The 14,616-nt window shown below is 39.7% G+C and overlaps 1 protein-coding gene across 3 annotated transcripts in view; it reads right to left on the reverse strand.

Moving 5' to 3' along the window:
* Positions 1-12,496, reverse strand: part of LOC132395434 (uncharacterized) — a 31,509-nt gene extending 19,013 nt beyond the window's left edge. The window contains exons 1-5 of one of the 3 annotated variants that reach the window (XM_059972034.1): positions 12,342-12,496; positions 6,273-6,491; positions 2,863-2,937; positions 1,773-1,827; positions 425-497 (exon numbers count right to left, since the gene is read on the reverse strand). In XM_059972034.1, the coding sequence (XP_059828017.1) occupies positions 425-491 (67 nt within the window). In that variant the 5' untranslated portion in view covers positions 492-497; positions 1,773-1,827; positions 2,863-2,937; positions 6,273-6,491; positions 12,342-12,496. Of the gene's footprint in view, positions 1-424; positions 498-1,772; positions 2,592-2,862; positions 4,081-6,272; positions 6,492-12,341 lie in introns of those variants that run through there. The other 2 variants (XM_059972035.1, XM_059972036.1) reach the window with 2 other exon arrangements.
* Positions 12,497-14,616: the final 2,120 nt, after the last annotated feature.

The raw sequence follows: 14,616 nt of genomic DNA on the forward strand, positions 1-14,616 counted from the left end.
GTATACGATTACTGAATGGACCTTTTGTATGAGATTGACCTCCCAATCTACCCCATCCTCATCATGGCCGTCGCACTTTACTATCTCCTTACAATGCACTTTCTCTGTGAATGTAAAACTTTATTCTGTATACTGTTATTGCTTTTCTGACCCGTGCACATTCTCCCTGTGATTGCGTGTGTTTTATCAACATTTTTCACTTTCTGTCCTAAACAAGTGGAGTGGTAGGTTCATAATTGTAAGTGGGAAAGAATAGATTACTTGGAAAATTAATGGAGTAATGTGTCTGTGTATGAGCTGTAAGTGGGCAGACCTTTTATGTTCAAACATAACCAAGGGAAAAGTTACCCTTTTTTGAAAATCCTTTTCAAACCTTTACAGACTTTTTCCTAAAAGTTTGGTTTTCAATCTTTATTTGCCTTACCTCCAGGAAAATTACATCCTATTCCAACAATAGCTATATCTTCACCTTTGTTTCCCATTTTTAGCATTCAAGCCTGTTATTAAAATGAGAATGTAACAAAATTATAATTATTTCATATTTGTTTATTAGATTCAGATACTGATCTTAAGTTTTTTTTAGAAAGAAATAACATTGTCAGAGAGACAACATATCCTTTTTTTTGAATCACTCATTTACCAACAGCAGAATTATAAAAATAAATGGTTGTTTATACACAACCTGGTTATGTCAAAAATCTGTTGACTGCTCATTTAATGATGAGAGAAAAAAAATCTGCTGTCCTTTTGTATGATTTCATGTAAATATCCCAGTCAGTTCTTTTGTCACTGGAAATCAAACATTTAACATTTTTATATTTGTATCATAAACAATTATTATTTATATGACCAATAGACATATAAAATGGAAAGTATTTGAAAGACTGAGGTAAATTAAAAAACAATAAATTCTTAATTTCTATTCATGTGGAGAAAATAAACAAAATTAGTGCATTTCCTATTGTGTACATGTGAAGTATTTGCAATTTATTAATTAAAACAACTTGGGTATTAGCTTCAAAATTGTGTTGCTTACAAGAAAATGGAAACAATTTATAGGTCAAGAATTGCCAAGAATAATTACTGTTCTTTATTGGTAATTTTTTAAATGCAAAACACGCCCTTTATGTAAAGTCACTTGGTCAGACTAAAGATGAACACATGGAATAAGATACGAATTTTTTTTCTTCACTTGACGATGATCTGAAGGAGTAACAGCCAATTGCAGAAGCCATCTGATTTATAGAATCCAGAAGCCACTCTTCAGCAAGATTTATGATAACTGAATCTGTTCAATGATGGTTTGATTCATTGTGTAGCTTAAAGTATAAAGAAATTCACACTTCCAGTAAAAGATTCACTGCAATTCATACCTTGTCAGCTGTAAATGAGTGAAAGCTGTTTTGAGTCAGAAGTTTAATGTAAATGTGTTGGAATGTATGTAATTGTTTCAGTTCGTGATTCAACATCTCAAGTATAAACCATCATTATTTGTTGGATATAAAATCATTAAAAATTAATACAACTTTTATTTCAAGTTACAAAAATGAAATAATTTTATTTTCTCTGCGCTCACGAGAAAGCAAACCACTCAGGCTCATCTGACAAAGCTGAAAGTTCAATCATTCAGTCACCAATAACCTCAAACAAGTTCTTTCAAAAGTGATTTAACATAAACTTGATTAAGTAATCATTATAGAAACTTAAAATGGAAATATTTTCAATTGATAAAATAAGAAATGTTTTACTTTTAAATGAGAATTGTTACTTACCTCATTCCTATATCTTGTTTCTCTCATTCATTTTGAGGAAATTTCAGTGATTTTCCTTGTGAGAATACAAATTAATCACTTGAGTATGAGGAAGTATGTAATTTTACTTTGAATTAAATCACCTTGTGACTGTTATCAACAGGGAACAGTGTAATGTATTAATTCATCATTTGGATTCATTATTAAAGCTGCTACAAATTCCTGCAAAGTTGCTTACAGCCAAAAGTCACAGTAACCTTATCAGATTGGTTTAAATGTGCCTAAATTTATGTGACTCTGTGGGAGGTTTAACACCTGAGTTTAAAGTCAAATTCAAAGTTGTATTTATTGTCATGTGCAAAAATGTGTACATGCACAGGTACAAGGAATAACATTACCTACAGCAACATGAGAGGAACATAGCATTAGATATGCAGCAGTCACAAGAAAATTATAAACATAATCTATAATTTTTGCAGGAAAGGACAAAACTAAAACTCTCATGAATTGATAGATATCAAGCAATTTTAAATTAAGATGACTTGGATTTCCAGCCACAAGAAATACATGATTTTTATTCTGTATAGACAATGCAGAAAAATTCAAAATGGTTTTAACACTCAGTTTGGAAAAGTTCCACTAGTTTACTGAAATTTGCCACTTCGTTTTTTTTTGTTTAAAATATCATTTGAAAATCTTGAATGTTTTTCTCTCCCTCAACAACATTCACTTTTAAATAGTAAAACATCACACTTAACCGAACTTACTTTTTGCTCTTTACAAGATAGGCAATAATCTAGCAACAGGATTGTCCCATTGTAAAGCCCTGCTAATTTTTAGTCAATTGAAATCAGTATACAGGAAATTGAGAAAAATCTGTAACAGATTTTATTAAAATATGCTTTGATAGATTAATATTCAATTAGTAAAGATGAAAACATATTCCTTTCAATCATCACAACCTGATAATTTAGAGATATTTAATAATTTAATAATTCTGAATAAATGCCTTTTTAATAAAAGCATGAAATGAAAACTAGGACCAAGCTAATTTTCAAATTTAAAATAATAACTATACTCAGAGAATTCAATCAGAAATTATAGTTCTTACCAAATATTTTATTCCATCCCTACTTTCTATGCTTTATATTGAGAGCCTCGAATGAAAGCTGTGGAGTTCCATGTACTGTTTGACAAGAGGAAGTAAAGAATATTATAATATATCTGCTTAGGAAGTTCTATGTGATCATCAGTTTAGTTTACTAATTAATGGTTAACCTAATTCCAGTTATAAAATCATGCTACTGAAGGCAGTCAGCGAACAGTTTACACCAGGAAATAGAAAATGTGTGTCAAAAGGGCAATGTTATGATATTCATGGGAGATTTTAATATGCAAATCGTTTGGAAAAATCAGGTTTGTAATGGATCTCAAGAAAGTGAGTTTTTAGAGCAACTTGTTGTTAAGCTGACAAGGGGATCCGTTATACTAGATTGGGTGTTATCAAATGAACCAGAGGTGATTTGCGAACTTAAGGTAAAAGAACCCTTAGGAGGTAGTCATCCTCCTAAGGGTTTGATTGAGTTCAACCTGAAATTTGATAGGGAGAAAGTAAACTCTGATATAAGTATTCCAGTGGAGTAAAGGAAATTACAGTGCTATAAGAGAAGAGTGTGAGTGAAGAGAAGTGAGTGAAGTTACTATTACAAGGGAGAAGGTGCTCAAAAAGCAGAAAGACCTAAAGGAACATAAATCACCTGGGCCAGATGATCTGCACTCAAGGGTAAGAGGTAGTGGTAGAGATTGTGTAAACCCTCGTAATGATCTTTCAAAATCATTAGACTCTGGAATGGTGCCAGAGGACTGGAAAATTGCAAATGTCATTCCACTCTTAAGAAAGGAGGAAGGCAGCAGAAAGGACCAGTTAGCCTGACCTCAGTGGTTGGGAAGATATTGGAGTCAATTGTTAAGGATGAGGTTATGGAGTACTTGGTGACAGAGGACAAGATAAGACAAAGTCAGCATGGCTTTTTTAAGGGGAAATCTTACCTGATGAATCTGTTGGAATTCTTTAAGGAGATTACAAGTAGGATTGATAAAGGGGATGCAGTAGGTGTTGTATATTTGGACTTTCAGTAGGTCTTTAACAAGGTGCCACACACGAGGCAGCTTACCAACTTAAGAACCCTTGGTATTACAAGAAAGTTACTGGCATATTTAGAGCGTTGGCTGATTGCTGGGAGGCAGCAAGTGGGAATAAAAGGATCCTTTTCTGGTTGGCTGCAGATAATGAACACTGATCTGAGCCAAGTTGAAATATGCCTATATGGTGTTCCGCAGGGGTTAGTGTTCTTGTTATGCTGTATATCAATGATTTAGATGATGGAATAAATGGTTTTGTTGCAAAGTTTGCAGGTGATATGAAGATTGGTGGAGGGGCAGGTAGTGTTGAGGAAGCAGGTAGGCTGTAAAAGGATTAGGAGAAAGGGTAAGAAAGTGGCAAATGAAATACATTGGAAAATTCATGGTCATGCACTTTGATAGTAGAAATCAATATGCAGACTATTTTCTAAATGAGGAGAAAATCCAAAAATCTGAGATCCAGAGGAACTTGGGAGTCCTTGTGCAGAACACCCTAAAGGTTAACTTGCAGATAGAGAAAGCAAAATCAATGTTAGCATTGATTTCACTAGGTCTAGAATACAAGAGTAAGGATGTGATGCTGAGACTTTATAAGGGACTGGTGAGGCCTCACATTGAGTATGTGAACAGTTTTGGGCTCCTTATCTGAGAAAAAATGTGCTGGCATTGGAGAGGGTCCAGAGGAGGCTCACATGAATGATTCTGGGAATGAAAGGTTTATCATACAAGGAATGTTTGATGAGTCTGGGTCTGTAATCACTGGAATTTAGAAGGATTGGGGGGATTTCATTGAAGCCATGTAAATGTTGAAAGTACTAGACAGAGTAGATGTAGAACTGATGCTTCCCAAGGTGGGGCAATCTAGGACAAAATGGCACAGCCTCGGGATAGAGGGGAGTCCAATTAAAACAGATGTGGAGAATTTTCTTTAGCCAGAGGGTGGTGAATTTGTGGAATTTGATACCACAGGCAGCTGTGGAGGCCAGGTTGTTCAGTGTATTTAAGGCAGAGTTTGATAGGTTCTTGATTGGACACGCCATCAAAGGTTTCAGGGAGAAGGCTGGTGAGTGGGGCTGAGGAGGGCTAAAAACGAATCAGAACCAGATTTATTATCACCGGCATGTGCCGTTAAATTTGTTAACTTAGCAGCAGCCATTCGATGCAATACAAAATATAGAAGAAAACATAAATAAATACAGTATATGTGTATTGAATAAATTTTAAATAGTGCAAAACAGAAATAATATATATGTAAAAAGTGAGGTATTGTTCATGGGTTCAATGTCCATTTAGAAATGATTAAGTGGCAGAGCAACTCAATGTGCCAAATGGCATAATTCTGCTCATTGTCTTCTGGTCTTATGGTCTTCATACTGTCACAAACTCCAAGAAAAATTTGAAAATATTGCAGTTTATCAAAAACACAAAATGATGAAACCACTGAGCAGGTGGAGTAGAATCTATGAAATAATAAGTGGAATTAATTTTTTAAGTAAAGACCTCTCACCAGAACCCCATTAAACTTAGTTTTCATCTAAATCTCAGTTTACAAAATTATGTCATTTCCTTATTGTCAGAAGTCATGGCACAGTGAATTGGTTCCTGAACTTCCTTTATTTAATCAGTAAACAGTATGTACTTCGACTGATTTTTCCATAATCAGTATGTAAACATCCCAGTGAGAGAGTGTGTGATACTTGATCTGCTGTTTGGGAATAAGATAGGCTAGATGACAGAATTTTATGTAAGTTAATACTTTCAATCTATGCCATTAGTTTCAAAGTAGATATGCAAATAGGTTTGGTGCATGGGTTGAGGTTCTGAATTGGAGAAAGGCCAATTTTGATGGTATAAGAAATGACCTGGCAAGTGTAGAATGGAGCAGATTGTTTTCTGGCAAAGGTGTACTTGGAAAGTGGGAGGTCTTCATGAATGAAATAAACTTGTATGAATATAAAGCACAAAATCAAAAGGCATATTTCAATTTAGTTCAGCTCAGTGTTCATTATCTGCAGGCTGCCCCGATTCAAAAACTGTCGAAAAGTAGTAACAAATAAAGAGTGACCAGAAATAGAACTAGAAACTAGAATACATCATTAAACCTGAATTTGAGTCCAAATATACAATCCCCGTTGGCTCTGGGCCCAACCACCGACGGGATCGAGCAACAGAAAGATCACTCGAAAGTAACGACCTACACTTGAGAGCACAGAGGGAGAGAGAGGGAGAGGGGGAGAAGGGAGGAGGGAGAGGGGAGGGGGGAGGGTAGGGAGAGGGAGAAACAGAGAAAGAGAGTGCCATGTGCAGGCATTTTCTCTGGCATCTGCGAGCAGGAGGCTGGTAGACAGCATTGAATATTCGATAACCTTCCACACCCACCTCAATGATTTCAGTCTTCCTCAGGGTTTTAGTTGGCAGGAGATGGAGTCAATGATGGGCCCATGCCCCGTCCCCAGGCTTCCTGGCCTCTATGCTGTACGCTTTGGTCGCAGCTTTGAGGAGCACTCTCAGAGACAGCAAACCACTAAATCGTCTGATCGGCCCAAAAAAAAACTACCAGAATGTTGATAACAGGCTCTAACAGTGGCAGAGCCACATCTGAAATTAAAAGATGTAAAAGAAGTGAAAGGAATTCAGGTGAGTGACATAAGACAGTGTAGCCTTGAGATTTACATTGTGAAAACTAACAATAGACAAGCAATATGGCCTACACCAGAAGTGAATGATAAATTAATTAAAATGAAATCAGACACTGGTTCAGCTCTTTCAGTCATTCTACTAAATCAATTTGAATGACATTTGAAAGATATTAAATTGAAGCAGGCAGATATCCGAATAAGATCTTATTCTCAAGAAAAGATAATTCCATAAGACCATAAGATACAGGAGCATTATTAGGCGCCCATTGAGTCTGCTCATCCATTTTTCCTCTCAGCCCCAATCTCCTGCCTTCTCCCCATATTCCTTCATGCCTTGTCCAATCAAGAATTTATCAATCTCTGCTTTAAATGTACATAAAGACTTGGTTTCCACAGCTGCCTGTGTCAATGAATTCTACAGATTCACCACTCTCTGCTGAAAGAAATTCCTTCTCATCTCCATTATAAAAGAAGGCCCCTCTATTCAGAGGTTGCGTCCTATGGTCTTATACTCTCCTACAATAGGAGACATCCTCTCCATATCCACTCTATCAAGCCCTTTCAATATTTGATAGGTTTCAATTAGGTCACCCCACATTCTTCTGAATTCAGAATCAGACTTATTATCATCGGCATGTGTCATGATATTTGTTAACTTAGCAGCAGTCCAATGCAATACATAATATAGAAGAAGAAAATAATTAATTAATTAATTAATTAATTAACGTCCACATATAATGAATAGTTTTTAAAAATCATGCAAAAACAGAAATATTATATATTAACAAAGTGAGGTAGTGTTCACAGGATCAATGTCCATTTGGAAATTATATAGCAGAGGGGAAGAAACTAAGAAACTGCTTCTGAATTGCTGACTCCATGCCTTCAGGCTTCTGTACCTCTTACCTGATGATAACAGTAAGAAAAGGGCATGCTCTGGGTGCTGGAGGTCCTTAATAATGGACGCTGCCTTTCTGAGACACTGCTCCTTGAAGATGTCTTGGGTACTTTATAGGCTCCAAGATGGAGCCGACTAAATTTACAACCCTCTGCAGATGTTTTCAGTTCTGTGCAGTAGCACCACCCTCCCCCATACCAGACAGTAATGTAGCCTGTCAGAATGCTCTCCACTGTGCAACTATAGAAGTATTTGAATGCATTTCTTGACATACCAAATCTCTTCAAACTCATAATCAAGTATAGATACTATCTTGCCTTCTTTATAACTACATCAATATGTTGGGACCAGGTTAGGTCCTAACAGATCTTGACAACCAGGAATTTGAAAGTGCTCACTCTCTCCACTTCTGATCTCTCTATAAGGATTGTTATCTATTCCTTCATCTTACCCTTCCTGAAGTTCATAATCAGTTCTTTCATCTTACTGACATTGAATGCAAGGTTGTTGCAGTGACACCACTCCACTAGTTGGCATATCTTGTTCCTGTAGGCCCTCTCATCTCCATCTGACGTTCTACCAACTATGGTTGCATCATCAGCAAATTTATCGATGTTATTTCAGCTGTGCCTAGCCACACAATCAGGGGTATAGAGAGAATAGAACAATTGGCTAAACACACATCCCTGAGGCGCACCAGTGTTAATTGTCAGCAAGAAGAAGATATTATCACCATTCCGCAATTGCAGAGGGAGATACAGAGGCCCAGGTTCTGTAACTTCTCAATCAGGATTATGGGAATGATGGTATTAAATATATATATATACAAACACTTAAATGTAAAATATGCAACACTCCAGTGTGTGTGTGTGTGTGTGTGTGTCTGTCTGTCTGTCTGTTGGAGTTTATAGCTAAGCAGAGAGAGAGGAGTGTTGTGTATTTTATATTTAGGTGATAATTGAATAATATTGCAAATATATTGTTTGATTAAGCTTTCTTTGTTGTTTACATAATCAATTACAGGTTATCTGCAAAAGTACATAAATGGCATACATCATCGCTCTACCATGTGATACGTGCATGCCTTACTTACAAAATGAAGGTGGACTCACCTTCCCAGCTCTCTTGTTTTCTGTTCAATTAATTTTTATGTTTCAGTGGTACAAAACATACACAAAGTGCTCAGACTACAAGGCCGTGTTAATTAGAAAAAAGATAGCCACATAGCTGATTTAGAGTATGTGATAATGAATAGGAAAGCAAGTGAAATTGTGCACAGATCCTTTTGTACATGCAGATGGTCAGGGAAGAGTTGTTATAAATCAACTATTAATGATTGCAATCCACAGAAAAACATCTCTCTAATGACTTTTGGTGAAACTTCAAAATCCATCAATAACTATTGTAATGTAAAAACTATAAAGTACTGTGTTTTGCTACATCCTCAAAGAATTAATCAGACTTGTAAGGCATGACCTGCTTTTGACAAAGCCATGCTAACTATTCCTAATTATATTATGCCTCTCCAAATTTTCATAAATCCTGCCTCTCAGGATCTTCTCCATCAACTTACCAACCACTGAAATAAGACTCACTGGTCTAATTTCCTGGGCTATCTCTACTCCCTTTCTTGAATAAGGGAACAACATCTGCAACCTTCCAATACTCCAGAACCTCTCCCGTCCATATTGATGATGCAAAGATCATTGCCAGAGGCTTAGCAATATCCTCCCTCAACTGTCATAGTAACCTGGGGTACATCTCATCAAGTCCCAGTGACTTATCCAATTTGATGCTTTCCAAAAACTCCAGCACATCCTCTTTATTAATGCCTATATGCTCAAGCTCTTCATTCCACTATATGTCATCCCTACAACCACCAAGATCCTTTTCCATAGTGAATACTGAAGCAAAGTACTCATTAAGTACCTCTTCTACCTTCTCTGGTTCCATACACACTTTTCCACTGTCACACTTGATTGGTCCTATTCTCTCATATCTTATCCTTTTGCTCTTCACATACTTGTAGAAAGCCTTGGGGTTTTCCTTAACCCTACTCACCAAGTCCTTCTCATGTTCCCTTCTGGCTCTCCAAATTTTAAGCTTCTTCCTGCTCGCCTTATAACTTTCTAGATCTCTATCATTACCGAGTTTTTCAAACCTTTCATAAGCTTTTCTTTTCTTCTTGACGAGATTTTCAACAGCCTTTGTATGCCAAGTTTTCTGTACCCCACCATCCTTTCCCTGTCTCATTGGAACCTGCCTATGCAGAACACCATACAAATATCCCCTGAACATTTGCCACATTTCTCCCATATACTTCGCCGTGAACATCTGTTCTCAATTTATGCTTCCAAGTTCCTGCCTGATAGCTTCATATTTCCCCTCACTTCAATTAAACACTTTTCTAACTTGTCTGTTCCTATCCCTCTCCAATGCTGTGATAAAGGAGATAGAATTATGTTCACTATCTCCAAAATGCTCCCCCACTGAGAGATCTGACCCCTGACCAGGTTCATTTCCCAAAACCAGATAAAGTACAGCCTCTCCTCTTGTTGACCTTTCTACATATTACGTCACAAAACCTTCCTGAACACGTCTAACAATCTCCACTCCATCCAAACACCTTGCTCTAAGGAGATGCCAGTCAATATTAGGAAAGTTAAAAGCACCCATCACAACAACCCTATCATTATTGCGACGTCCCTGATTCTACCTCCCCATCTGCTCCTCGATGTCTCTGTTACTACTGAGGGGTCTATAAGGACACCCAATAGAGTTATTGCCCGCTTCCTGTTTCTGACTTCCACCAACACGGACACAGTAGACAATCCCTCCATGGTTTCCTCCTTTTCTGGAGCCGTGATACTATCCCTGATTTGCAATGTCACGCTCTCACACATTTTGCCTCCCACCCTGTCCTTTCTGAAACATCTAAAGCCCGGCACACTCAGCAGCCATTCCTGCCGCTGAGACATTCAAGCCTCTGTAATGGCCAGAACATCGTAGTTCTACGTATTGATTCAATCTCTAGTCATCCGCCTTGTTTATGAGATTCCTTGCATTAAAATAGACACATCTGAAACCATCCAGCTGAGTGCATCTTTGCGCTATCATCTGCTTGTCCTTCTTCACGAACTCCCTACAAGCTGTCTCTACTTGTGTGCCAACCACCCCATCCTCTATCCCTTCACTTCCGTTCCGAACCCCCTGCAAATCTAGTTTAAATTCTCCCCAATAGCATTAGCAAACCTCTCTCCCTGGATATTGGTGCCCCTCCAGTTCAGGTGCAACCCGTCCCACTTGTACATGTCACACCCTCCCCAGAAAAGATTCCAATGAGCCAAGAACTTGAAACCCTGCCCTCTGCACCATCTGCTCAGCCGGGCATTCATCTGCGCTATTTTCTTGTTCAGATCTTCCCTAGCTCATGGCACCGGGGAAATCAAAAGATTACCACCTTGGAGGTCCTGCTCTTCGGCTTCCTTCCTAATTCCCTAAACATACCATGTAGGACCCCTACCCCTCTCCTGCTTATGTCATTGGTACCAATATGTACCACGACCTCTGGCTGTTCACCCTCCCCTTCAAGAATATTCTGCAACCGCTCAGAGACATCCTGGCCCCTTGCACCCGGAAGACAATCCACTACGCAGTCTTCTCCTTTGCTGCCGCAAAATATCCTGTCTGTCCCTTAATGGTAAGAAGCGTCCCAATTCTCAAGCCCTGGACCCGATTAAGAAGCCCACAGTTTTCCAGCAATGGCTGGTACAGACTTGTGACATGTTTAACCCTTGCCAGAAGACGTACAGGCTCTTTTGTGAGCTGCCTAAGGCACCGCCTGGTCAACCATTCAGCAATTCGCTGTACCCCGGGGAACAGATAGCAATTGGGTCCCAAACGCAACGGGCAAACTCGACAGGCCGACATGGTTAGAACAAACAAAAGAGATCGTTTTAGCGGGAGCCAAACAGCATAGTGATTCTGAGGAGGTCACTAGGTGCCAACAGAAAAGGGGTGAGCCCAGAACAGATTTAATATGCTGGTTTAGAGATGCGTGTGAAATTTGTGCTGGATAGCGCTGAAACAAAATGGACCTTTAGCTGTACAAATATTTCTTTTTTTTGTAATTTATTTTTTATTGAAGTTCATCATCAAACAAACATTTCCATACGATGTATTTCACCGAGACTGGGGCGGCGTATTCTTTAAAACTGGCTAACCTGCAGTGGCAGAATCGGACATGGGATCAAATAATAGCTGTCCTTGTAAATAGGGAACGTCATGGATTGTTGAAAACTACTGGAGAAGCAAAGGGACGATGTGTGCAGCAGGATAGAGGAAGGGCTGATATGGGAAACTACTGAAAGGTAGAGGGGAAACAGAGAGGCAAAAGTCAGGATGTCTTTAGACAATGTGGAAGAGAATGATATTGGGCATGCGAGTGTCGTACCCGTTTGCAGGGGAATGAAGACAGGGAAATCGCACAGAAGGAAGGAAGGGGGGGGGGGAGAAGAGGGAGAGAGAGAGGGAGAGAGAGAGAGAGAGAGAGAGAGAGAGAGAGAGAGAGAGAGAGAGAGAGACCCCATTCACCCCTTTTCCAAGAATCAGTAATAGTGGGGGGGGGGGGAGGGCAAAAGCTGGGCGATTCAGGCAGCAATGATGAGACTTTCTACTGCACTCCTAGAAGACCCCATAGCCGAAATACGAGTAGAGTAGAGGCGGGTGCAGTTCTGATCGATCCCGATGCTACCTTATCGCCTGTACCTCGTTCTATGGACTTACCTAAAGGAGAGGAAAGAGACTGTGGGGATAGCCGAAATTCCCGTGATAGAGCCTTATCCGAACCTGTAAATGTTAAACTGGGAGAACACACAGTAAAAGAGTCATTTCTAGTGGCTCAAAACTCACCCGACAATACGTTAGGTCAAAAAGCCTTTTGCAACTTAAATGCGAGCATCCATTGCATCCCTAATGCCGGAACCAAAGTTGCTCAGCTTCACGCACAAGCTGAGGCTCGAACCGAATCGCCCGCCCTATATATTTGACATAGGGGAATTTCCCCGGAAAGGGACATGGCAAACCTTAATTCTAAGTGCGACCGAACAGGAACTTTTTGATAGAATTAGTTGCAACTTGTAATTTGATACCAAAATTACATCGCAGCTCTTCGGTTTCATGATAGTAACGATGAATATCGCTAACAAGTCAAAGCTCTCCAAGGAGTTTGTCAAAACATACAAATCATAGGTCGTATTTTCTTTAATCCTGAAGGGATCGTTGCTGAAATGCAATGATAACCTTCTCCGATAACCTTTTTCACTGAAGGAGAGCATTCCGCACATTATGTGTCTTTGGGCATAAAACTCCCGTCAAACCTAGAGACCTGGGTCCGATGGTAAAACGATTAAGGGAGGGGACCCAGGACTCCTTCCCGGCGGGTATCACTTATTCTGGAGAGCCAGTAGTAAACCCTTACAGGATCCCTTGTATTTGATACTTCACCTCCTCCTCTTCAGTGTCATCCATTTTGACTGAGAAATAGACCCATCCCTATGGACGTTGCATAAGAAAAGTGGTTTCCTCTCCGGCATCCCGCCGAGTCACACTAAAGCAAAACCTAAGAATCCCCTCCGTTTGCCAATACCGTTTATCTCCTGAAGATGGTAACCGCATTAAACCTGTTTTCCAAACTCTTACAACAAGGAGCTCTACGCATGACGGAGAACCCTTGCAACACTCCATATTGTCAATCAGCAAACCGGACAGACCCGACATGGCAGTTTGAGAAAATTCGCGGGCTGTCAATCAGACAGTACAACACACACAAAATGCTGGAGAAACTCAGCAGGTCAGGCAGCAAAATGACCGAGACCCTGAGGCAATAAAAAGCTGAGGAGTAGATTTTAAAAAGTGGAGGTGATAGGTGATACCTGGAAGGGGGGGAGGGATGAAGTAAAGAGCTGGGAAGTTGATTGGTGAAAGAGACAGAAGGTCATGGAAGAAAGAAAGGGGGAGGAGCACCAGAGGGAGGCGATGGGTGGCAAGGATGAGGTGAGAGAGGGGAAGGGGGATGAGAAATGGTGAAAGAGGGGTGGGCTAGTTACCAGAAGTTTGAGAAATCGATGTTCATGCCATCAGGTTGGAGACTACCCAAATGGAATGTAAGTAATTTGTCCTCCAACCTAAGAGTGGCTTCATCAGGACAGTGGAGGAGCCCATGGATGGACATATAGGAATGGGAACGAGAAGTGGAATTAAAATGGGTGGCCACTGGGACATCCTACTTGTTCTGGAGGACAGAGCGTGAATGCTCGATGCAGCGGACTCTCAATCTATATCGGATCTCAATGATGTACAGAAGACCACAGTGGAAGCACCAAACACAGTAAATAACCCCAAAAGACTCACAAGTGAAGGGTCACCTCACTTGGAAGAACTGTTTAGGGCAGAAAGTGGGGGGTGGAGGGAAAGACATGGTTGGTGGTGGGATCCCATTGGAGATGGCAGAAGTTTCAGAGAATTATGTGCTGGTCATGGACAATGGTGGTGTGATAGGTGAGAACAAGAGGAACCCTATCTCTGGTAGGGCAGCGGGAGGATGGGGTGAGAGCAGGTGTGTGTGAAATGGAAAGTTTAACTGCAATTTCATAAATAGTGCCTCCAGTGTGGGCAAATGGTCAAATTTAGCAAGAGACCTCATTGATTCTTTCTTTGGTAAATCCCTCTGCAACAGGTACACCCCTTTGGATACAGCTGAGCAGGGATGACGTGGAACTATGATGTTGTGGCGATTACAGAGATTACCTTTATATTAGCAACGATGTGCTGAAACTGGAGAGGGTTCAAAGGAGATTCACGAAAATAATTCTGGGTTTAAACGGCTTGTCATATGAAGTTCCAGTTCCAGGTGCTTGGGAAATTCCAGTTCCCAAGCACCTTTAATTTTATCATTAGATATTATTATAATATTATTAGATATCATTCGTAAATTCAATAACCATTTATGAATTGTAGCTATCAGTCCTTTTTGAAGTGGTTTAACCTGAAAAAGGGTGAATACTTTTTATAAGTACTGTAATAGTGCCAGAGGAACCCATATCACAGGGAGACCAACCAAGCATTCGGATAAGCTCTAGGATTCACCTGGGAATGTCATGTACTCCTATCAGCCATAATATTCAGG

Source organism: Hypanus sabinus, chromosome 6 (genome assembly GCF_030144855.1).
Source record: "Hypanus sabinus isolate sHypSab1 chromosome 6, sHypSab1.hap1, whole genome shotgun sequence".
NCBI classification, from domain to species: domain Eukaryota; kingdom Metazoa; phylum Chordata; class Chondrichthyes; order Myliobatiformes; family Dasyatidae; genus Hypanus; species Hypanus sabinus.